General features: G+C 43.2%; 1 protein-coding gene across 6 annotated transcripts in view; it reads right to left on the bottom strand.

Moving 5' to 3' along the window:
• XYLB (xylulokinase) overlaps positions 1-26,045 on the bottom strand; it is a 306,665-nt gene that overhangs the window by 165,598 nt on the left and 115,022 nt on the right. For all 6 annotated transcript variants that reach the window (XM_077268660.1, XM_077268663.1, XM_077268662.1 and 3 more), the window contains 5 exons: positions 25,549-25,631; positions 10,279-10,348; positions 9,298-9,378; positions 6,710-6,796; positions 6,488-6,616 (listed from right to left, as the gene is read on the bottom strand). In XM_077268660.1, coding sequence (XP_077124775.1) covers positions 6,488-6,616; positions 6,710-6,796; positions 9,298-9,378; positions 10,279-10,348; positions 25,549-25,631 — 450 coding nt within the window. The remainder of the gene's footprint in view (positions 1-6,487; positions 6,617-6,709; positions 6,797-9,297; positions 9,379-10,278; positions 10,349-25,548; positions 25,632-26,045) is intronic.

The following is a 26,045-nucleotide window of genomic DNA, read 5'->3' as shown; positions in this document are numbered from 1 at the left end:
ATGTGCCTGGACAGTGGAAACTCCTCAATTCTACCTGAAACCCTAACCCAAACACACCCCTAACCCTAATCCCAACGGTAACCCTAACCACACCCCTAGCCCTGACACACCCATAATTCTAATCCCAACCCTAATCCAAACGTAAATGAAATCCAAACCCTAACTTTAGCCCCAACCCTAACTTTAGCCCCAACCCTAACTTTACCTCCAACCCTAGCCCTAACCCTAACCCTAACCCTAAACGTGACTGAAATACGTGGCACTGAAATACGTGGCACTGAAATACGTGGCACTGAAATACGTGGCACTGAAATACGTGGCACTGAAATACGTGGCACTGAAATACGTGATACGTGGCACTTAAATACGTGGCACTGAAACACGTGGCACTGAAATACGTGATACGTGGCACTGAAATACGTGGCACTGAAATACGTGGCACTGAAATACGTGGCACTGAAATACGTGGCACTTAAATACGTGGCACTGAAATATGTGATACGTGGCACTTAAATACGTGGCACTGAAATACGTGGCACTGAAATACGTGGCACTGAAATACGTGGCACTGAAATACGTGGCACTGAAATACGTGGCACTGAAATACGTGGCACTGAAATACGTGATACGTGGCACTGAAATACGTGGCACTGAAATACGTGGCACTGAAATACGTGGCACTGAAATACGTGGCACTGAAATACGTGATACGTGGCACTGAAATACGTGGCACTGAAATACGTGCAACTGAAATACGTGGTACTAAAATATGTGGCACTGAAATACGTGATACGTGGCACTGAAATACGTGATACGTGGCACTGAAATACGTGGCACTGAAACACGTGGCACTGAAATACGTGATACGTGGCACTGAAATACATGGCACTGAAATACGTGGCACTGAAATACGTGGCACTGAAATACGTGGCACTGAAATACGTGGCACTATGACTCAGAAAATGTTCATTAAACGGTTAGGGGTGAGGTTAGGGGTAGAGTTAGGGTTAGGGTTTGGATCCCTTTATCACCTTGATGGTGGTGGGTGGCTTTTCAGTGTGTTTTCTGTTTTTTTTCGATAAAAATGCATGCGTTTTTAACGCAAACAAACGCATGTGCTTAAAAACGCAAGAAAATACTGCAGGTTGTATTTCTGAAAATGAACGCATGCAGAAAAAAACCGCATGCGTTTGAAAACGCGACCAAACGCGTACAAAAAAGCCGCATGCGTTTTCAATGTTAAATATAGGGAAAAAACGCATGCGTTTTTTTGTGCAAAAAACGCTGCAGACAAAAACGAAAGTGTGAAACCAGCGACGCTTTTTATAGCAAAAAAGTTTTTGCGTCTCCACATTTTGAGACCTATAATTTTTCCACATTTTGCTCCACAGAGTCATGTGAGGTCTTGTTTTTTGCGGGACGAGTTGACGTTTTTATTGGTAACATTTTCGGACACGTGACCGTTTTTGATCGCTTTTTATTCCGATTTTTGTGAGGCAGAATGACCAAAAACCTGCTATTCATGAATTTCTTTTGGGAGAGGCGTTTATACCGTTCCGCGTTTGGTAAAATTGATAAAGCAGTTTTATTCGTCGGGTCAGTACGATTACAGCGATATCTCATTTATATCATTTTTTTATGTTTTGGCGCTTTTATACGATAAAAACTAAAATATAGAAAAAATAATTATTTTGGTATCGCTTTATTCTCAGGACTATAACTTTTTTATTTTTTTGCTGATGATGCTGTATGGCGGCTTGTTTTTTGCGGGACAAGATGACGTTTTCAGCGGTACCATGGATATTTATATCAGTCTTTTTGATCGCGTGTTATTCCACTTTTTGTTCGGCGGTATGGTAATAAAGCGTTGTTTTTTGCCTCGTTTTTTTTTTTTTTTTCTTACGGTGTTTACTGAAGGGGTTAACTAGTGGGGCAGTTTTATAGGTTGGGTCGTTACGGACGCGGCGATACTAAATATGTGTACTTTTATTGTTTTGTTTTTTTATTTAGATAAAGAAATGTATTTATGGGAATAATATATATTTTTTTATTATTATTTATTTAGGAATTTTTTTTTTTTTTTTTTTTTTTACACATGTGGAAAAAAATTTTTTTTACTTTTTTACTTTGTCCCAGGGGGGGACATCACAGATCATTGATCTGGCAGTGTGCACAGCACTCTGCCAGATCGACGATCTGCTGTGCAGGGCTGCAGGCTTACCAAGCGTCTGCTCTGAGCAGACACTCGGTAAGCCACCTCCTTCCCTGCAGGACCCGGATGCCGCGGCCATCTTGGATCCGGGACCTGCAGCCAGGATGGAGGTAGGAGACCCTCGCAGCAACGCGATCACATCGCGTTGCTCCGGGGGTCTCAGGGAAGCCCGCAGGGAGCCCCCTCCCTGCGCGATGCTTCCCTATACCGCCGGTACACTGCGATCATGTTTGATCGCGGTGTGCCGGGGGTTAATGTGCCGGGGGCGGTCCATGACCGCTCCTGGCACATAGTGCCGGATGTCAGCTGCGATATGCAGCTGACACCCGGCCGCGATCGGCCGCGCTCCCCCCGTGAGCGCGGCCGATCGCGTATGACGTACTATCCCGTCGGTGGTCATACGGGCCCACCCCACCTCGACGGGATAGTACGTCTGATGTCAGGAAGGGGTTAAGGATGGCTTGTTTCACCTGCATGGAGAGCTCCTTTGACCGCATGTTTACTTAACAGCAAAACCTTCCAAATGCAAGCACCACATCTCAAATCAACTCCAGGCCTTTTATCTGCTTAATTGAGAATGACGTAACAAAGGGATTGCCCACACCTGTCCATGAAATAGCCTTGGAGTCAATTGTCCAATTACTTTTGGTCCCTTTAAAAACGGGGTGGCACATGTTAAGGAGCTGAAACTCCTAAACCCTTCATCCAATTTTATTGTGGATACCCTCAAATGAAAGCTGAAATTCTGAACTTCAACTGCATCTGAATTGTTTTGTTTAAAATTAATTTTGGTAATGTCTATAGCCAAAATTAGAAAAATGCTTTCTCTGTCCAAATATATATGGACCTAACTTTAGATAGATAGATAGATAGATAGATATGAGATACATAGATAGATAGATAGATAGATAGATAGATAGATAAACAGACAGACAGACAGACAGACAGATAGATAGATAGATAGATAGATAGATATGAGATACATAGATACATAGATAGGTAGATACCTGCTCATCTTCCTCTGCTCAGATAGGAACAATGTTAAGTGTGATAGATTCTAAAGACATACTGATTGTGAATTTAGATTGTGAGCCCCATCGGGGACAGCGATGATAATGTCTGCAAACTGTAAAGCGCTGCAGAATATGTTAGCGCTATATAAAAATAAAGATTTGCCCTACCATCCAAATCAGCACAAATGACCATGTAACTACCTTAGTATGACCACTAGGTGGCATTCTGTACATATACAAGGAATACATAAATCCCGCCTGTATCATGCTAGGAACACAGATAAAATCCATATGAAAAAAAACGCTATAAAATCCATTATCCATTCCTGGCAGTAACACTTCTCCAAATGTATTTTACCTGTTCAGTCTCTTTAGAATAATTTCATTTATGCAATAAAATCATTCTTACTGACGGCTATATGTGATTGTTCAGGTCTCCATTCACATTAGACTGAAGTTGGTTGGAACCCGCTGATATCGGCTGACAGTCTATTGTGCATGGAGACCCCCTGACTTTCTCCTGTGGTGGGGAGATGATCTGGCCCATGGCATAACTTCCAACTTTTACAGAAGAGAGATGGACAGACTATATGGTTTTTTATGTGCCGCTTGGCATATTTTATATTTCTTCCACGCCCCTAAGCACAGCCATTTACCATTTCTTTCTATCACGGTGGTAGGAGATGTCAGGACTGGCATGGTGGCAGTGAGGGACATTCAGCAGACCACCCACGACAGCAGGACCAAAACCTAAATCTGGGGCTGTTTACCCAGGATGGCTGGGACCTATGGATTTATTCTTCCTTCATTCATAGCTGTAGCAGCCAGAACTTTTCAATAATATATAAGCTTTAATATATGCGGTTTTACTTCTTTATTATACGAGCTGTAATTTTTTCTGTTGCTTTTTATCTGCAGGTGTCGGCACCAAACTGCACAAGAATAACCTTCTCTGGTTATTGCAATTTTTCTGCATTTTTTAATGCTTTTATTTATCATTATTTGATGCATTTTTGAAGAAGTGTTTTGTGTTTTTATAATACAGAAAAAATTTGATTCTGCACTTAAAAAGCAACTGAATTTTTTCTTACAACTTTTTTACATGCCATTTATTACAAGAGTTTTTAAAATGTGGGGTTTTTTTCGGGCCTATAGAAAATAAACACAAAATGGAGCATTTCAACAGTGTCTTGAGCTGCACAATGGGCAGGAGTTTTCATGAAATCGCGTCCACTTTGCTTGAACAGGTAAAAAAAAAAAATGTTGCCGCATTTTCACTATGTGTGGAAGTGGCCTAGCTGTCCAAATAAAGTGGATGTGGAAAACTCATACTCACTGTTTTGTCTAAGGGTATGTGTCCACGTTCAGGATGGCCGGCGGTTTGGGCGGAGCGGCAAACCCACTCCGCCCTAAGCTCTGCCCCCTTCTGTAGACGCGATGATGCCGGATGTGTTCATTGCACACATCCGGCATCATCGCACCACACACATAGGGCCCTGTGATATACCTTACGGCGGCGCAGCGGCGCCGCAAGGTAAACGGACATGCTGCGATTTAAAAAGACGCGCCGCATGTCTGGAATCGCAGGGCCGCCGGGTGCGTGTTACCACGCATAGTGGAGACGGGATTTCATAAAATCCCCTCCACTATGCTGTAACATCTGGACGCTGCGTGTTTGATGCTGCAGCTCTGCACAGCGTCAAACACGCAGCGTTTACTGAACGTGGAAACATACCCTTAGAAGTCTGCGGTTTGCATGCATTTTTTCTCCACTGGCTTGTATGGAGAGCAAGGAATTAAAAAATTCCTGAAAAAAACACAGTGAAAACACAATAATCGGAGAAGATCATTATTGCATAATTTGGTGCAGATACCTGCAAAAAATATGCAGATAAAAAGCAGCAATCTCAAATGCTAAATTTTTATGGGTTTAATGAAGAAAAAAAAAAATCTGCCTTTTTTATGCTATTTACCAATCATTGTAAAAAAAAATCTGTTCACTGCATTGTACGGGTCCTCACAATTACAGGGATATCAAAAATGTCTGTCAATAGCAGATTTTTTATGTTTATTTTTGTAACAAAAAAATGCAATGAAAATGTTGATATTCGAATTGTATTTCATTATTTTTTAGTATGAGGGCTTATTTTTTTCAGAACAAGCTGTAGACTTCATTGGTATCATATAGTAATGCACATAAATAAATAAAAAAATAAAAAAACACACAGTCATTCAGTTTTTGGTCACTTTTTTATTTTTCCATGAACAGAATTGTGTGTTTTATGTGTAATTCAGTTTCAATGGTTCAGTGACTGGGTACAAATTACAGAACTTTATCAGTTTTTATTCCACTTTTTGGTAGGATCAATTAACAAAAGACAATAAATCCAAGAATTGCTATTTTTTTATTTCTAATTTTTGCAGTCTCCAACTTCCAATGTAATTAACGTTACCTTTATTCTTCAAGTTAATAGGATTATGATCATAGCCAATTTATACAGATTTTTATTCAGTCCTCCTATATGTGCACAAGAAAATTCCTTTGTCAATTTTTTTTTGTTATCATATTAGGAGAGCTAGGACTCTCACCATTGTGTTTACAGAGCTACGCGAGCACTTGTTTTTTGCATAACAAGCCGACGATTTAGGATAAGTTCCTTTGATCACTTTTTATTGAGGTGGGATGAACAAAAAAAGCAATTCTGGCCTAAATTTTTCATATTTTGGCACCATTTTCATTGCGCAGTATAAATAATGAAAATGAAATAGTTTTACAGTGCGGATCATTATGGTAAAGGAAATGCCAAATATTTGCTGGTTTTTAAGGGCATTAGTTTTTTTTCTCTAAGTGAACCCATTTTTATTGGGAACATTGGAATTTGTATCTTTACAAATTTTGTTGTTTTTTTTTTACAATGAAAGGTTTTTTTAGATATGCAATAAACTAATGATAGATTGTATTCTGCATAACCCTACTATGCAATGAACTCACTGTTGTGATTCTGCGGTTTCCTAATCCAGGCGATTTTCAGATCAGCGCTCATATAGTCTCAATCGAGAGGAGCGGCATCTTGGACCGGCTGAATGTGAAAAAATTTCTAGTGCTTTGGAAAGTCATCAGCTCCACTGACCATTTCAGATGGGGTTACTCTAAAAAAAAAACGCTTATGGGGTCCATGGGTCTCCCAGACCCCTTGTAACTGCTCAAATGTCTGACAGTCAGTTGCCCCCATCACATCCCCATTCACTTTTTAGCACCAACCTCATACGCTCGAGACCCAGTAATATCAGCCAGCGCTTGTGCCCCTCCAATAGATTTTTCTAGATGGCGGCACTCAGCACTTGTACTGGAGTCCATCCAGATAGGACAGTCTTGGATACAGAAACAAGTCTAGAAAAGAAAAAAAGTTTTTTTATTTTTTTTATTTTAAACCAATTAAGCCAAAATCAATGATTAATTACACTGTGCCGTACAGGGACCTACCTGCAGTGCAATGTGCAAAGGGTGCTCAGCGGGCAAATGATTTAATGTCTCTCTGGAACCGGTTTTCCAATACACGCTGCCATGTTGCTGCAACAAGAAAGGAAGAGATGAAACCCCTCCGAAAGCCATGTTCCCAGAACTGAATAAATAAAGGAGGTGTGAAGGACTGATGAATAATCGGCCACAATAGAATGACCTGATGTGTATTCTAGGTGCGCAGATGATTAATTGTTTTATAATGCTCCGCCCTCCATTAATTTACCGTCATATAAAATACATCCGCGGCATCGAACTGCCGTAAACTCTGCAATGTGTCGGAAATGAACTTGTTGCTCAGTCCCTGCCCGATGAGCGGATAATGTAAAAATCCGTCCGACAAGCGCAGCTAGGATCAATCGGACCATGACATACAATTTCCATACTGTGACATGTAATGTTACATACAGACATGGAATCAGCTAATATACCGAATGCAATAAGAGTTCAGAATAAAGCCGAGGAAAAAACTTTTTACAGCATATACCGTAGTCATACAAAGACATTGGGCATTGGGTGACCCCCTATAGGTCTCATGATGCTGTGAAATGTTGTACTCGCCTTATTGCTATAAAACTATTTTTTATATCTCAAGTATTAAAAAAAACAAACACAAGTCACCAATTTTAACTAAACATTCCTTGGTCCTTTTGATTTTTGTCTGGACTCATTAGATTGACTGTGTCCCCTGGAGGCACGGGTCTAAGGAGTTTTGCTGGTGCGATTGCCCCTTAGGTCAGTAAGTGATAGAAATGAGCTGTATTTATGTCTACTGTTCCTTTAATGGAGCCTGACACAGCACAGAAGGAGAATCTATAATACTTGCATATTAGTAAGCGCCACAGAATTATTTCCCCAACATATTTGCTAAAATAAAGAAAGCATTGCCAATCCCTTTAATGGGAACCTGCCAGGTGATTCATGATGCCCAAATCGCTAGTAGCACGAGTCGCAGCCTGGCTTCACAGCTGCAGACATGTACAGTGGGGCTTGCAAAAGTAGTCACCATCTTTGGCTTTTTACTTCTTTTGTTACATTACAACCGGTGTTTAAATATTCCTGTAATCAGATTTGTGTGTGACGCATCAGCACTAAATAGTCTAAGGTGTCGAAGTGAATTGAGAAAAATATATAGACATAAATTAAATTTATGGGATCAAATAACTATAAATTGGATGTGCATATATATTCAACCCTTTTGCTATGAAGCCCCTAAAAAATTCTGGCACATACAATCACCCTCATAAGTCACATGCTTAGTGAAAGGAAGTCCTCCTGTGTGTAATCTAAATGTCACATGGTCTGTCAGTACATACACGTTTTCTGAAAGGTCACAGACCAACAACACCATTGCATAAGAGGCACCGCTAACCAAACAACATCATGAAAGCCATGGAGATCCCCAAACAAGTCAGGGACAAAGTTGCTCAGAAGTACAAGTCAGGGTTGGGTTATTAAAAAATATCCCAATCTCTGATGATCCCCAGGAGCACGATCAAATCCATTATCATCAAATGGAAAGAACATGGTACCACAAAAACCTGCCAAGAGAGGGCTGCCCACCAAAAGGGTAGTCATTAACCAGAGAGGCAGCACAGAGACCAAGGGTAACCCTGACGTAGCTGCAGAGTTCCCAAGCAGAATCTGGAGTATCTGTCCAATAAGCCGTACACTCCATAGAGGTGGCCTTTATGGAAGAGTGGGCAGAAAAAAAAGCCTTTCCTTACACACAAAAATTGTAAAGCTCATTTTGAGTTTGCCAAAAGACATGTGGAAGACTCCCTAAATGTATGGATGGAATTTAAATTTTTATCCACCAAGGTAAACGCTATGTCTGGTGGCAAACAAACACAGCTCATCACCCCAAGAACACCATCCACACAGTGAAACATGCTGGTGGCAGCATCATGCTGTGGGGATGTTTTCAGCAGCAGGGACAGGAAAAATGGTTGAAGGGAATATGAATGGTGTGAAATATAGGGATATTCTTGAGCAAAACTTGTTTCAGTCTATCAGTGATTTGAGACTGGGAAGGAGGTTCACCTTCCAACAAGACAATGACCCAAAGCATACTGCTAAAGCAACATTCAAGTGGTTTAAGGGGAAACATGTAAATGTCTTGGAGTGGCTTAGCCAAAGCTCAGACCATAATCCAATTGAGAATCTGTGGTCAGACAAAGATTGCTGTTCATCAGAGGAAACCATCTAACTTGAAGGAGCTGGAGCAGTTTTGACCTGTCAATCACCTCCTGCGGCACTGAAGAGCCGAACAAGTCTGGTCTCCTGCTACGGTCCCGGAACGGATCTTCAAAGTATACTTTCTCTGAAATGCCAGAGCATGGTTGCAGCCAGGCTGTGATTCATACTGCCTGTGATTTGGGCAGGATGGATCCCCAGACAGGTTCCCTTTAATAAGGATTTTTATAGAAAAGCTTATACAACACAGCACTAGATGTTCCCTGTGCTACAAATAGACAATCTGTCATTGACAGAGGCAAGTTTTATATACAAGTAATGTCCCTGTGGTACTGATGGTCACTGATGACCCTTACCTGACCAGTTCCTGATAAAGCCTTAACTTTGGAAAAGTTGAACCCAGAAGATTTCATTCTATCCAGGATACAATCTAGAGCCTGTGGAGAGCGACAGAACGACCATGTAATCAGAGAGGACAAGGTGGATTTACAGGTACAATACATTAAAGCACGACTACCGTGGAATGATTATAAATTGCAGCAGGACGCTCCTAGGCTGGAACTAATAACTTCTATTTTTGCATTTATGCATTTTTTTTTTTGCAAGAAAAGTCGTACTGTTCACATTTAGCATTTCAAGGTATCTGTAGGAGGGAACAGGAAAACTGAACTCACAACTCAGATATCATCTCAAACGTAATTCTTCTGTGCCCGATTGTGCTGCTGAGCCCGATTGTGCTGCTGAGCCCAGTGATCGCCGCTGCGCTATATATCAGGGGCAACATGAAGCCACAGCGACACAACACTACTGCATCAACCCCACCAGATGTCACGGCCAGTAGTGACCGATATTCAGTACCGTGTCCATGTACTACATTCTGGCCCTTTTTTGCTTGAAAAGAGCCCATTTACAGCTAAATGTTGTACCGAATGTCGCAGAGACTTTTACATTTATTCACTAGATATTTAGGAGTTTCTGCAACTTCATTTCTCTAATGTAAGGGACAGTGGATCAATGTTCCAGCTGCTGGCAACCATCTTCTGGAGCTCAGACTGCGGCCTCCCTGCCTTTATTTATGTCATTTCTTTTTACATTTTAGGCTAGAGTCACACATTTTTGTCCAAACCTCTTGGTTAAACATACTTGGCTTTTTTTTTCTTGTAAAGGCACAGCCTCGAAAAAGGAAACAGGCCCAATTTTAGTCAATTGGGTCCATCTGGTGCCATTTGTTCCTAAAATGGAACAGAAAAACGGGACTCCAAAAGCAAGTGTGTCCTCAGCCTTAAAGTTTATTGTTCATCTCACCAGAAAATAAAACTACAAGACTAAAAACTTACCAGAAGCCACATTAAGACCGGAGACGTTACTGTCAGCTTGTCACTATGGACATGAACACCACCTTGAGTTCTGCAAATAAAGAGGCCAATCAGTCCGACAACTGCTAAAGATGGATGACTATACTGTTCCCACTGAACCCCGCCATACTGTGCACAAAGACCACCATCGGACTGAGGAGAGCAGTGACAGTGATACCACTCCTGCACATAGGATAAGTCTGCAGGAAGGAATGGTGTATTCATCCCAATGTCTTAGGTTATAGGTCTTATCAGGGGGAGAGTTATGATGCTATTGGAATTAGTTTTTACAGATAACTACCAAAAACTAGTGCAAAATCTCACCGAAATATCAATGTTCACTCTGCACTCATCAACACTTTAAAAAGTGGGTGCTGTTAATTTGGAGGGGTCATGATCCGCATCTTACCTGCGAGTGTCTTCAGTGAACAGAGAATGGCACATGCGGTATTTGGGCAAATCTGTGCTAAAAGTGCAGATTTCAAAAGGATCCCCCGAGAATAGCACAAAATTGATTAAAAAATACTGGCCACTGATACATTTCGTGCATTTTAATTTAACAAGAGTTGGTTTCAGATGCAAGTCTTAAAGGGAATCTGTCAGCAGGTTTTTTCTACCTTATCTGAGAGAAGCATAATATAGGAAAAGAGACCCTGATTTCAGTTATGTGCTACTTAGATTACTTGGTGACGCAGCTGTGACACAATCAGAGTTCTAAGATGTAGAATGCAACAGATCTGGTAAAGCTGCTTCCGCCCCACCACAGCTTTCTGTGCACATTGTATATTCACAGTGAGCTGCTTATCACAGAAGTGGGCGTGGTCGGATGACTTGGCAGAAGGCAGCTAATCCTGGCAATGATAATAATGTCTTAATGATAAAACCTTCATTGTAAGTAAAGCACAGCACACAGCCTGACAAGTGACACATCGTTATAATCTGTATTTTAACCCCTGCTTCATGCTGACCTCAGATTATATAGCAAAATTCTGCTGACAGATTCCCTTTAATGTGTCACATAAAACCTCTTAAAAACTCCAAGAACCTATTTGAGATATATTGTATGTGGCTTAATAACAAGGTATTCAGCTTGTCTGTCAGGTGTAACTGAAAATGCTGTACATGAAATCTCTGGGAACTTTCTCTTCTGGTACACATCTCTGTGCCATTTGCCGCTAACACCATTTTCTGCACGTATATTTGCTTACAAACTTTGGCTTTCATTAGTTACATGACAAATATGAATGATGGCTTGTCTGCAATATCTTTACACACGGCCTTAGTGATTACAGCAGTAAATGAAGTCAGCGATTCCCACGCTTGACATTGTATTCCACACCTGAATAGGAACTACAAGCCAGTGTGTTCAGGAATATGTAAAAGTAAAAAAATAGTAACATGAAACAGTCATATGAGCAGCGATCTGCCATGCAACGTCAGATGCCATAAACATCTGATGACGAAGGACTGAATCGAAGGCCAAATTCAGACGTTCATAGATCAGAGTCCAAGTATGGTCCGTAACTTCAGGACTTACTGCGGGTCTCCTTATATATGCCTATGAGGACACTGAGTTTGGGTCAGGAGATTCGCGGTCAGTCCTGAAGTTGCGGACCATACTCAGATAATGTTATACGGTCATCAGTGTCTCCAGAACGAGGATTATTGTTCATTACTCCTCCATACACGTCAATACTAAAAGGGATATCCGGGACTTTAAAAATAAGTGTGAAAAAAACACCGAAAAATAGACCAGCAGGGCCTCAATATCATAGGAAACACAATCAAAAAAATAGATCCCTAAAAATTAATTTTTATTAATTGGCAAAAGTATATTACTCACAATAAACTTCTAAAAATGGTGTTGCACAACCAATCAGGGTATGCTCAAAAATGTTGAACCATGGTCCATATAAAAAATAGATTATCGTAAAGGCGGCTAATCTATCCCTAGAAAGCCCGAATAGTCAGGTTGACACCCTAATTGTCGGTGAAATGGTGCCCCTGCTCCATGTCAGTAGCCCTGAAAACCCTAATGCACCCCTATATAATACTAATACATAAGCTACAGTGAAAAACACACACACAGTATCCAAAAACCCGTACATAAACTCATAGTAGGGAAACAAGAGGGTCTCATTTAAGAATCAATGAGCTGCTCCAAAGTATGTCTAGTCTTTAACAAGGCTCCTCTTATAGACATATAGGGCCATGTAATGATATAATGTTATATATAAGATGTTACTCAACAGTCTCGGTATATGATTAAAAAAACATGCGTAACAGATGTTCGAAAAAATATCTACCCTTTATACTGATTTCCTCTAAGGTGGGACGCCCTAACAGGCAGTCACTACGGTACATGCAAATGCTAAGTATCTGATATGTATCATGCTTTTCTTAAACTTCAGATTGATGAGTGTGATGATTTGGTGCCTCTGATTATGGTACACTATCTGATTATTTAAACCAGTGTATATACAGTAGCTGCATTTTCTCTGTTGACTAAGGCTATGTGCACACGATGCGGATTTAGTGCGGATCCGCAGCGGATTTTTCCATGCAGAAACGCTGCAGATCCGCACTGTGATGTACAGTACAATGTAAATCAATGGGCCAAAAAAAAGCTGTGCAGATGGTGCAGAAAAATCAGTGCGGAAATGCTGAGGATTTCAAAGAAGTGCATGTCACTTCTTTTGTGCGCATCTGCAGCGTTTCTGCACCCCTCTATGATAAAAATCCGCAGTGGCAAAATCCGTAGAAAATTCGCACAAAATCCGCAACAATTCCGCACAAAATCTGCATAAAATCCGCGGCTGCAGATTCTGCCAGGAGATGCGGATTTTGTGCAGAAAATTCTGCATCTCTTTTCCTACGTGTGCACATAGCCTTATGCCTAGGATCTTGGATACATCACTGCATCGTCTGATGATTTTTTTGTTGACCAGTATCTGAGATAAGGGACGTACACTCGTTAATGACATTCGATGGGTTGTCTCTAGTGATGAGCGAATATACTCGTTACTCGAGATTTGTCGAGCATGCTCGGGCGTCCTCCGAGTATTTTTTAGTGCTCGGAGATTTAGTTTTTCTTGCCGCAGCTGAATGATTTACATCTGTTAGCCAGCATAAGTACATGTGGGGGTTGCCTGGTTGCTACACATGAACTTATGCTGGCTAACAGATGTAAATCATTCAGCTGCGGCAAGAAAAACGAAAACTCTGAGCACTAAAAAATACTCGGAGGACCCCCGAGCGTGCTCGAGAAATCTCAAGTAACGAGTATATTCGCTCATCACTAGTTGTCTCATATAAACCTGTGTCTAGCATGTGAAGGAGTGACCAATCCAGGCTATATCCTGGTTCTGATGTTCATGTGTCTATATACATCTTGCTGAAATTTTCACTACTTTTTTAAGCATTTGAATATACCTTTCATAGTGAAGATACTCCCACCAAATTTAAAAGGTTTATCCAATCGTGAAGGGGGCCTTGGTAGGTACTAGCAAAGGAAAGCCTTGGAAATCTGAGTAATTGAATGCCATTATTATGTCTGACAATTGCTATCACTTATTCGATGACCCTGACCAGTGTTCATAGTCCGTTTTCACAGCCAATTAGACAGTCTCCAAGCATTCACAATGGAGCATTAGTCCTACTTTCAGTGTACATGCATGGCTAAAGGCTGGAAGCAGTTAAAGCTAACCTGTCAGCAGGATGCTGCTAAGTAAACTACAGACATTGTCATGTGGGCGCTGTTATACTGATTAATACCTGGATTGAAGAAATCCATCTTGTGGTTCTTGTGTAATCAGTGCTCTGGGTCCGGACTGCAGGCAGAGTCTGATCTTCCTGCTCGAAGCCACAGAAACCAAGGAAATACCTGCCCACAGGTCACCCCAAGGCACAAACAGTCTGTCTCTCTCGCTCTATGATGAGGAACAGATTTGTGCTTCGGGCGGACTGTGGGCAGGTATTTCCTTGGTTTCTGTGGCTTCGAGCAGTAAGATCAGACTCTGCCTACAGTCCCGCCCCGGAGCACGGGCATATCATTAACTGAAAACCTCTAACACTGATTACACAAGAACCACAAGATAGATTTCTTCACCCCAGGTATCATTTTAGTCAGTGTAACAACGTCATCCTGACAATGGCTGTAGATTACTTTGCAAAATCCTGCTGTTAGGTATGCTTTAAAGAGTAAGAAAACCATTTTTTTTCTTTCTTTCAATTAGTAATCAGGTATTGCTTTGCAATTAGCTTCTGTACCTTATCTTGGGTCCCTTTCCCTCAGACTCACTGCTCAAATGGGCCGTTTCCACTGCCTTGTTCATGCAGTAAGAATAGATGGTTTGAACTGCAGATTTATGAAATATCCCCCTACCTCGGTGTGTACATTGTGTCTGGGCATGGAGGAGGGCAGCAGAGATGCTCACAATCTGGAGGAGAGATATTTGCTAGATCTGCAGTTCAAAACAGCTACTCTAAATGCAAGAACAAGGCAGATGAAACAGCCCATCAGCAGGGAGTCAGAGAGAAAAGGAAGCAAGACAAGTTGATACAGAAAATTACAAAGGTTCATGATTTTGAAAAGACTGATCACTAATCAAATAAATAAACAAGGTAACTAAACTGTTTTTTTTTTGTTTGTTTTTTTTAAGTATAAACTATGACGGCACAGACCTGGTTATAGAATAGAAAAGTCCACTGATGCCAAAGACTTTGCAGCAACAAATTAGACTTCTCTAAACACATTTTGGCCTATGGTCATCACAGAAAGGGCACCAGTAAACCTGATAGCATTCATGTTACTAAAGTGCACATTCCCTGCTTTCCTTTACATTGTAATAAATCTCGGGCTGCCCGCACCCACCTGTTGTGGATTCTGTTTTTGGGCTCCCTCTGGTGGTTACAGCTGGTACTGGGTGACTTTGGTGGGTTGCGGTCTCTGGTTTCCACCTGTCCATCAGAGGCTGGGTGTTTCCTATTTAACCTGGCTTTCCTGTCATTCCCTTGCCGGCTATCAATGTATCAGTGTGTCTCTGTTACCTTTGCTACCTGCTCCTAGGCCTTCAAGACAAGCTAAGTCTGGATTTCCCTGTTTCATGTTTGCTTTCATGTTTTTAGTCCAGCTTGCAGATATGTAATTCTCTGCTGCTGGTTGCTCTAGTGGGCTGAAATTACCACTCATGTACCATGAGTTGGCACATGAGTTCAAGTAATTTCAGGATGGTATTTTGAAGGGTTTTAAGCTGACCGCGCAGTTCACCTTTTGTATCCTCTGCTATCTAGCTTAAGCGGGCCTCATTTTGCTGAATCTGTTTTCATAACTACGTTTGTGCCTTCCTCTCATTTCACCGTCATTATATGTGGGGGGCTGCTATTTCTGTGGGTTTATTTCTCTGGAGGCAAGATAGGTCTGTGATTCTTCTGATAGGGGTAGCTAGATCTCCGGCTGGCGCGAGACGTCTAGAGTCCCCCCAGGAACGTTCCCCGGCTGCTGTTAGTTGAGTGTTGAGGTTCAGGATCGCGGTCAGCTCAGGTTCCATCACCCTAGAGCTCGTCCTGTTTTTGCCCGTGTTATGTGTTTAATTCCCTGCCATTGGGAACATGACAGTATTGGCACCAGGGGATCCTGCATTGCTCAGTGTGGATGCGTTTTTTCTGGCACTGGGATTGCTCTATGAGGAACCTAACCTGGAGATTCAGGCTGAAAAGGCTTTATTAGCCCTCTCTCAGGGGCATGATGAAGCGGAAGTATATTGTCAAAAATTTCGGAAGTGGTCGGTGCTTACTCAGTGGAATGAGTGCGCCCTGGCTGCAAATTTCAGAGATGGTCTTTCTGAGGCCATTAAGGATATTATGGTGGGGTTCCCTGCGCCTACAGGTCTGAATGAGTCTATGGCTATGGCCATTCAGATTGATCGGCGTTTACGGGAGCGCAAACCTGTGCACCAGTTGGCGGTGTCTTCTGAACAGGCACCTGAGACTATGCAATGTGATAGAATTCAGTCCAGAAGTGAACGGCAAAATTATAGGCGGAAAAATGGATTGTGTTTTTATTGTGGTGATTCAGCTCATGTTATATCAGCATGCTCTAAACGCACAAAAAAGGTTGATAAATCTTTTGCCATTAGTACTCTGCAGTCTAAGTTCATTTTGTCTGTAACTCTGATTTGTTCACTGTCATCCATTTCCGTCGATGCCTATGTGGATTCGGGCGCTGCCCTGAGTCTTATGGATTGGTCATTTGCCAAACGCTGCGGTTTTAGTCTGGAGCCTCTGGAAGTTCCTATTCCTTTGAAGGGAATTGACTCTACACCATTGGATATGAATAAACCGCAGTACTGGACACAAGTGACCATGCGCATGACTCCCGTTCATCAGGAGGTGATTCGCTTCCTTGTACTGTATAATTTACATGATGTACTAGTGCTGGGGCTGCCATGGTTACAAACTCATAATCCAGTCCTGGATTGGAAAACAATGTCTGTGTTAAGCTGGGGATGTCAGGGGGTTCATGATGATGCACCGCTGATTTCAATCGCTTCATCTACTCCTTCTGAGGTCCCTGCGTTTTTGTCTGACTATCGGGATGTTTTTGAGGAGCCTAAGCTCAATTCGCTCCCTCCTCATAGGGATTGTGACTGTGCTATAGAATTAATTCCTGGCAGTAAGTTCCCTAAGGGTCGTTTATTTAATCTGTCAGTGCCAGAGCATACTGCTATGCGGAATTATACTAAGGAGTCCTTGGAAAAGGGACATATTCGTCCATCTTCGTCCCCTCTGGGAGCAGGTTTTTTTTCATGGCAAAAAAAGATGGTTCCCTGAGGCCTTGTATAGATTATCGCCTTCTGAATAAGATTACAGTCAAATATCAGTATACATTGCTATTATTGACTGATTTGTTTGCTCGCATTAAGGGGGCTAGGTGGTTCACTAAGATAGATCTTCGCGGTGCGTATAATCTTGTGCGGATAAAGCAGGGTGATGAGTGGAAAACCGCATTTAATACGCCTGAGGGCCATTTTGAGTATTTGGTGATGCCTTTTGGACTTTCTAATGCTCCTTCAGTCTTTCAGTCCTTTATGCACAATATTTTCCGTGAATATCTGGATAAGTTTATGATTGTGTATTTGGATGATATTTTGGTGTTTTCTGATGACTGGGAGTCTCATGTTCTACAGGTCAGGAAGGTGTTTCAAGTCCTGCGGGTCAATTCTCTGTTTGTGAAGGGCTCAAAATGTCTCTTCGGAGTCCAGAAGATTTCTTTTTTGGGGTACATTTTTTCTCCTTCTACTATTGAGATGGATCCCGTCAAGGTTCAGTCGATTTGTGACTGGACACAACCTACATCTGTTAAGAGTCTTCAGAAGTTCTTGGGTTTTGCTAATTTTTATCGTCGGTTCATTACTAATTTTTCCAGTGTTGTTAAACCTTTGACTGATTTGACTAAAAAGGGTGCTGATGTTGCTAATTGGTCTCCTACGGCTGTGGAGGCCTTTCAGGAACTTAAGCGCCGGTTTTCTTCTGCTCCTGTGTTATGTCAACCAGATGTTTCACTTCCTTTTCAGGTTGAGGTTGATGCTTCCGAGATTGGAGCGGGGGCGGTTTTGTCACAGAGAAGTTCCGATGGCTCGGTGATGAAGCCATGTGCGTTCTTTTCTAGAAAATTCTCGCCCGCCGAGCGCAATTATGATGTGGGTAATCGGGAGCTTTTGGCCATGAAGTGGGCATTTGAGGAGTGGCGTCATTGGCTTGAGGGTGCTAGACATCGTGTGGTGGTCTTGACTGATCACAAAAATCTGATTTACCTTGAGTCTGCCAGGCGTCTGAATCCTAGACAGGCTCGTTGGTCGTTGTTTTTTTCTCGTTTCAATTTTGTGGTTTCATACCTGCCAGGTTCAAAGAATGTGAAGGCAGATGCTCTTTCCAGGAGTTTTGTGCCTGACTCTCCTGGAGACTCTGGGCCTACTGGTATCCTTAGGGATGGGGTAATATTGTCCGCCGTCTCCCCAGACTTGCGACGTGCATTGCAGGAGTTTCAGGCGGATAAACCTGATCGTTGTCCACCAGAAAGACTGTTTGTTCCGGATGATTGGACCAGTAGAGTCATCTCCGAGGTCCATTCTTCTGTGTTGGCTGGTCATCCTGGAATATTTGGTACTAGAGACTTGGTGGCCAGGTCTTTTTGGTGGCCTTCCTTGTCAAGGGATGTGCGCACCTTTGTGCAGTCTTGTGAAGTGTGTGCTCGGGCTAAGCCTTGCTGTTCTCGGGCCAGTGGGTTGTTGTTATCCTTGCCTATCCCGAAGAGGCCTTGGACGCACATTTCCATGGATTTTATTTCAGATCTCCCTGTCTCACAGAAAATGTCCGTTATCTGGGTTGTGTGTGACCGCTTTTCTAAGATGGTTCATTTGGTACCCTTGCCTAAGTTGCCTTCCTCCTCTGAGTTGGTCCCTTTATTTTTTCAGAACGTGGTTCGTTTGCATGGGATTCCGGAGAATATCGTTTCTGACAGGGGATCCCAGTTTGTGTCTAGATTTTGGCGGATGTTTTGTGCTAAGATGGGCATTGATTTGTCTTTCTCGTCTGCATTCCATCCTCAGACGAATGGCCAGACGGAGCGAACTAATCAGACCTTGGAAACTTATTTAAGGTATTTTGTTTCTGCTGATCAAGATGACTGGGTTGCCTTTTTGCCACTGGCCGAATTTGCCCTTAATAATCGGGCTAGTTCTGCTACTTTGGTTTCTCCTTTCTTTTGTAATTCGGGGTTTCATCCTCGTTTTTCCTCTGGTCAGGTGGAGCTTTCGGATTGTCCTGGAGTGGACGTGGTGGTGGACAGGCTACATCAGATTTGGAATCAGGTGGTGGACAATTTGAAGTTGTCTCAGGAGAAGACTCAGCAGTTTGCTAATCGCCGTCGCCGCGTGGGTCCCCGACTTCTTGTTGGGGACTCGGTGTGGTTGTCTTCTCGTTTTGTCCCTATGAAGGTCTCTTCTCCTAAGTTCAAGCCTCGGTTCATCGGTCCTTATAAGATCTTGGAGATTCTTAACCCTGTATCTTTTCGTTTGGATCTCCCAGCATCGTTTGCTATTCATAATGTGTTCCATCGGTCGTTATTGCGGAGGTATGAGGTGCCCGTTGTTCCTTCGGTTGAGCCTCCTGCTCCGGTGCTGGTGGAGGGAGAATTGGAGTATGTTGTTGAGAAGATCTTGGATTCTCGTGTTTCCAGACGTAAACTCCAGTATTTGGTTAAGTGGAAGGGTTATGGTCAGGAGGATAATTCCTGGGTGGTCGCCTCTGATGTTCATGCGACTGATTTGGTCCTCGCCTTACATAGAGCTCATCCTGATCGCCCTGGGGGTTCTCGTGAGGGTTCGGTGACCCCTCCTCAAGGGGGGGGTACTGTTGTGGATTCTGTTTTTGGGCTCCCTCTGGTGGTTACAGCTGGTACTGGGTGACTTTGGTGGGTTGCGGTCTCTGGTTTCCACCTGTCCATCAGAGGCTGGGTGTTTCCTATTTAACCTGGCTTTCCTGTCATTCCCTTGCCGGCTATCAATGTATCAGTGTGTCTCTGTTACCTTTGCTACCTGCTCCTAGGCCTTCAAGACAAGCTAAGTCTGGATTTCCCTGTTTCATGTTTGCTTTCATGTTTTTAGTCCAGCTTGCAGATATGTAATTCTCTGCTGCTGGTTGCTCTAGTGGGCTGAAATTACCACTCATGTACCATGAGTTGGCACATGAGTTCAAGTAATTTCAGGATGGTATTTTGAAGGGTTTTAAGCTGACCGCGCAGTTCACCTTTTGTATCCTCTGCTATCTAGCTTAAGCGGGCCTCACATTGCTGAATCTGTTTCCATAACTACGTTTGTGCCTTCCTCTCATTTCACCGTCATTATATGTGGGGGGCTGCTATTTCTGTGGGTTTATTTCTCTGGAGGCAAGATAGGTCTGTGATTCTTCTGATAGGGGTAGCTAGATCTCCGGCTGGCGCGAGACGTCTAGAGTCCCCCCAGGAACGTTCCCCGGCTGCTGTTAGTTGAGTGTTGAGGTTCAGGATCGCGGTCAGCTCAGGTTCCATCACCCTAGAGCTCGTCCTGTTTTTGCCCGTGTTATGTGTTTAATTCCCTGCCATTGGGAACATGACAGTATTGGCACCAGGGGATCCTGCATTGCTCAGTGTGGATGCGTTTTTTCTGGCACTGGGATTGCTCTATGAGGAACCTAACCTGGAGATTCAGGCTGAAAAGGCTTTATTAGCCCTCTCTCAGGGGCATGATGAAGCGGAAGTATATTGTCAAAAATTTCGGAAGTGGTCGGTGCTTACTCAGTGGAATGAGTGCGCCCTGGCTGCAAATTTCAGAGATGGTCTTTCTGAGGCCATTAAGGATATTATGGTGGGGTTCCCTGCGCCTACAGGTCTGAATGAGTCTATGGCTATGGCCATTCAGATTGATCGGCGTTTACGGGAGCGCAAACCTGTGCACCAGTTGGCGGTGTCTTCTGAACAGGCACCTGAGACTATGCAATGTGATAGAATTCAGTCCAGAAGTGAACGGCAAAATTATAGGCGGAAAAATGGATTGTGTTTTTATTGTGGTGATTCAGCTCATGTTATATCAGCATGCTCTAAACGCACAAAAAAGGTTGATAAATCTTTTGCCATTAGTACTCTGCAGTCTAAGTTCATTTTGTCTGTAACTCTGATTTGTTCACTGTCATCCATTTCCGTCGATGCCTATGTGGATTCGGGCGCTGCCCTGAGTCTTATGGATTGGTCATTTGCCAAACGCTGCGGTTTTAGTCTGGAGCCTCTGGAAGTTCCTATTCCTTTGAAGGGAATTGACTCTACACCATTGGCTATGAATAAACCGCAGTACTGGACACAAGTGACCATGCGCATGACTCCCGTTCATCAGGAGGTGATTCGCTTCCTTGTACTGTATAATTTACATGATGTACTAGTGCTGGGGCTGCCATGGTTACAAACTCATAATCCAGTCCTGGATTGGAAAACAATGTCTGTGTTAAGCTGGGGATGTCAGGGGGTTCATGATGATGCACCGCTGATTTCAATCGCTTCATCTACTCCTTCTGAGGTCCCTGCGTTTTTGTCTGACTATCGGGATGTTTTTGAGGAGCCTAAGCTCAATTCGCTCCCTCCTCATAGGGATTGTGACTGTGCTATAGAATTAATTCCTGGCAGTAAGTTCCCTAAGGGTCGTTTATTTAATCTGTCAGTGCCAGAGCATACTGCTATGCGGAATTATACTAAGGAGTCCTTGGAAAAGGGACATATTCGTCCATCTTCGTCCCCTCTGGGAGCAGGTTTTTTTTTCATGGCAAAAAAAGATGGTTCCCTGAGGCCTTGTATAGATTATCGCCTTCTGAATAAGATTACAGTCAAATATCAGTATACATTGCTATTATTGACTGATTTGTTTGCTCGCATTAAGGGGGCTAGGTGGTTCACTAAGATAGATCTTCGCGGTGCGTATAATCTTGTGCGGATAAAGCAGGGTGATGAGTGGAAAACCGCATTTAATACGCCTGAGGGCCATTTTGAGTATTTGGTAATGCCTTTTGGACTTTCTAATGCTCCTTCAGTCTTTCAGTCCTTTATGCACAATATTTTCCGTGAATATCTGGATAAGTTTATGATTGTGTATTTGGATGATATTTTGGTGTTTTCTGATGACTGGGAGTCTCATGTTCTACAGGTCAGGAAGGTGTTTCAAGTCCTGCGGGTCAATTCTCTGTTTGTGAAGGGCTCAAAATGTCTCTTCGGAGTCCAGAAGATTTCTTTTTTGGGGTACATTTTTTCTCCTTCTACTATTGAGATGGATCCCATCAAGGTTCAGTCGATTTGTGACTGGACACAACCTACATCTGTTAAGAGTCTTCAGAAGTTCTTGGGTTTTGCTAATTTTTATCGTCGGTTCATTACTAATTTTTCCAGTGTTGTTAAACCTTTGACTGATTTGACTAAAAAGGGTGCTGATGTTGCTAATTGGTCTCCTACGGCTGTGGAGGCCTTTCAGGAACTTAAGCGCCGGTTTTCTTCTGCTCCTGTGTTATGTCAACCAGATGTTTCACTTCCTTTTCAGGTTGAGGTTGATGCTTCCGAGATTGGAGCGGGGGCGGTTTTGTCACAGAGAAGTTCCGATGGCTCGGTGATGAAGCCATGTGCGTTCTTTTCTAGAAAATTCTCGCCCGCCGAGCGCAATTATGATGTGGGTAATCGGGAGCTTTTGGCCATGAAGTGGGCATTTGAGGAGTGGCGTCATTGGCTTGAGGGTGCTAGACATCGTGTGGTGGTCTTGACTGATCACAAAAATCTGATTTACCTTGAGTCTGCCAGGCGTCTGAATCCTAGACAGGCTCGTTGGTCGTTGTTTTTTTCTCGTTTCAATTTTGTGGTTTCATACCTGCCAGGTTCAAAGAATGTGAAGGCAGATGCTCTTTCCAGGAGTTTTGTGCCTGACTCTCCTGGAGACTCTGGGCCTACTGGTATCCTTAGGGATGGGGTAATATTGTCCGCCGTCTCCCCAGACTTGCGACGTGCATTGCAGGAGTTTCAGGCGGATAAACCTGATCGTTGTCCACCAGAAAGACTGTTTGTTCCGGATGATTGGACCAGTAGAGTCATCTCCGAGGTCCATTCTTCTGTGTTGGCTGGTCATCCTGGAATATTTGGTACTAGAGACTTGGTGGCCAGGTCTTTTTGGTGGCCTTCCTTGTCAAGGGATGTGCGCACCTTTGTGCAGTCTTGTGAAGTGTGTGCTCGGGCTAAGCCTTGCTGTTCTCGGGCCAGTGGGTTGTTGTTATCCTTGCCTATCCCGAAGAGGCCTTGGACGCACATTTCCATGGATTTTATTTCAGATCTCCCTGTCTCACAGAAAATGTCCGTTATCTGGGTTGTGTGTGACCGCTTTTCTAAGATGGTTCATTTGGTACCCTTGCCTAAGTTGCCTTCCTCCTCTGAGTTGGTCCCTTTATTTTTTCAGAACGTGGTTCGTTTGCATGGGATTCCGGAGAATATCGTTTCTGACAGGGGATCCCAGTTTGTGTCTAGATTTTGGCGGATGTTTTGTGCTAAGATGGGCATTGATTTGTCTTTCTCGTCTGCATTCCATCCTCAGACGAATGGCCAGACGGAGCGAACTAATCAGACCTTGGAAACTTATTTAAGGTATTTTGTTTCTGCTGATCAAGATGACTGGGTTGCCTTTTTGCCACTGGCCGAATTTGCCCTTAATAATCGGGCTAGTTCTGCTACTTTGGTTTCTCCTTTCTTTTGTAATTCGGGGTTTCATCCTCGTTTTTCCTCTGGTCAGGTGGAGCTTTCGGATTGTCCTGGAGTGGACGTGGTGGTGGACAGGCTACATCAGATTTGGAATCAGGTGGTGGACAATTTGAAGTTGTCTCAGGAGAAGACTCAGCAGTTTGCTAATCGCCGTCGCCGCGTGGGTCCCCGACTTCTTGTTGGGGACTTGGTGTGGTTGTCTTCTCGTTTTGTCCCTATGAAGGTCTCTTCTCCTAAGTTCAAGCCTCGGTTCATCGGTCCTTATAAGATCTTGGAGATTCTTAACCCTGTATCTTTTCGTTTGGATCTCCCAGCATCGTTTGCTATTCATAATGTGTTCCATCGGTCGTTATTGCGGAGGTATGAGGTGCCCGTTGTTCCTTCGGTTGAGCCTCCTGCTCCGGTGCTGGTGGAGGGAGAATTGGAGTATGTTGTTGAGAAGATCTTGGATTCTCGTGTTTCCAGACGTAAACTCCAGTATTTGGTTAAGTGGAAGGGTTATGGTCAGGAGGATAATTCCTGGGTGGTCGCCTCTGATGTTCATGCGACTGATTTGGTCCGCGCCTTACATAGAGCTCATCCTGATCGCCCTGGGGGTTCTCGTGAGGGTTCGGTGACCCCTCCTCAAGGGGGGGGTACTGTTGTGGATTCTGTTTTTGGGCTCCCTCTGGTGGTTACAGCTGGTACTGGGTGACTTTGGTGGGTTGCGGTCTCTGGTTTCCACCTGTCCATCAGAGGCTGGGTGTTTCCTATTTAACCTGGCTTTCCTGTCATTCCCTTGCCGGCTATCAATGTATCAGTGTGTCTCTGTTACCTTTGCTACCTGCTCCTAGGCCTTCAAGACAAGCTAAGTCTGGATTTCCCTGTTTCATGTTTGCTTTCATGTTTTTAGTCCAGCTTGCAGATATGTAATTCTCTGCTGCTGGTTGCTCTAGTGGGCTGAAATTACCACTCATGTACCATGAGTTGGCACATGAGTTCAAGTAATTTCAGGATGGTATTTTGAAGGGTTTTAAGCTGACCGCGCAGTTCACCTTTTGTATCCTCTGCTATCTAGATAAACCGGGCCTCATTTTGCTGAATCTGTTTTCATAACTACGTTTGTGCCTTCCTCTCATTTCACCGTCATTATATGTGGGGGGCTGCTATTTCTGTGGGTTTATTTCTCTGGAGGCAAGATAGGTCTGTGATTCTTCTGATAGGGGTAGCTAGATCTCCGGCTGGCGCGAGACGTCTAGAGTCCCCCCAGGAACGTTCCCCGGCTGCTGTTAGTTGAGTGTTGAGGTTCAGGAACGCGGTCAGCTCAGGTTCCATCACCCTAGAGCTCGTCCTGTTTTTGCCCGTGTTATGTGTTTAATTCCCTGCCATTGGGAACATGACACCCACCACTATGAGGAGCTTAGCGTCTCATGACATTATTTGCCTTGAGATTTACTTTGTTAATGCATTCATGTGCGTTGATATTTCCTTGGCAGTGCAATATCAAGATTTCCTTAAAGGGGTTGTCCCAGATTTCAGCATTCACGACCTATCCTTAGAAAGGGTCATCAATGTCTGATCTGCTGCTCCAGGTGTCGGCATGGTCGGGATCTGCTCAGTTATGGAGCTGCTCCATTGACTGTATAGTGGCCTTGACCGGATACTGTACATCCGCCCCCTATTCAAATTAATAGGGGGCAGATAGGCAGTACCTGGCCACAGCCACTATTCTGTTGACGGAGCTGTGCAGCTCCATAAGTGAGCCTTTCTGGACACTGCCAACGCCGGGAATAGCAGATCTGGGAGTGCCACGGCCAACCAGACAGTGATGACCTAGCCAAAGGAGAGGCCATCAATGTTACATTCCAGCACAACCTCTTTAACTAATCTGTGAACTATTTATCCAAAGATATCCTTTTATACTTTCTTTTCTTGATCTTCAAATAAGAAGCTTTTCTCACCCAAACTGAGGAAGATCTTTATCAAAGTGAACATTGTCCTCATAGACGACGAGCAGTTGTTCATTGACTGCGATGACCTTTAACTGGAGGATAAAAAAAGCAATAAAAGAAAAAACAAAAGCGTATTAAAGGCCACAAATCTATTGTTCTTTATGACATGCTGTTGAATAATTAACATTTAACAATTCAGATTTGGTTACATTTCTATTTGTCCCTTATTATTTGACATGTTAAACTGTTCTCAGCCGAGACATACAACGATTGATTGCAAACACATTTTTTGTCAGCAAGTAAAATCCCATTGAACTATGTTGGAACAACAATAGGAAAGTAACAGTAATAGCAAAAAAAAAGGGAACACACAAATAACATAGTGCATAGAGAAAACAATACATTTGCCATATTCATCCATCAAAATGGCTACAGTGTTGGCTTACATTTGCATTTCTTTTTTGCATATTATTTTTTGGGGGCTCATATCCAAATGTTATTAGGTT

The sequence above is a fragment of the Ranitomeya variabilis genome, chromosome 6, assembly GCF_051348905.1.
Source record: "Ranitomeya variabilis isolate aRanVar5 chromosome 6, aRanVar5.hap1, whole genome shotgun sequence".
NCBI lineage: Eukaryota > Metazoa > Chordata > Amphibia > Anura > Dendrobatidae > Ranitomeya > Ranitomeya variabilis.
Note: the sequence above shows the minus strand (reverse complement) of the source record. Positions and strands in the feature narration are given on the sequence as shown.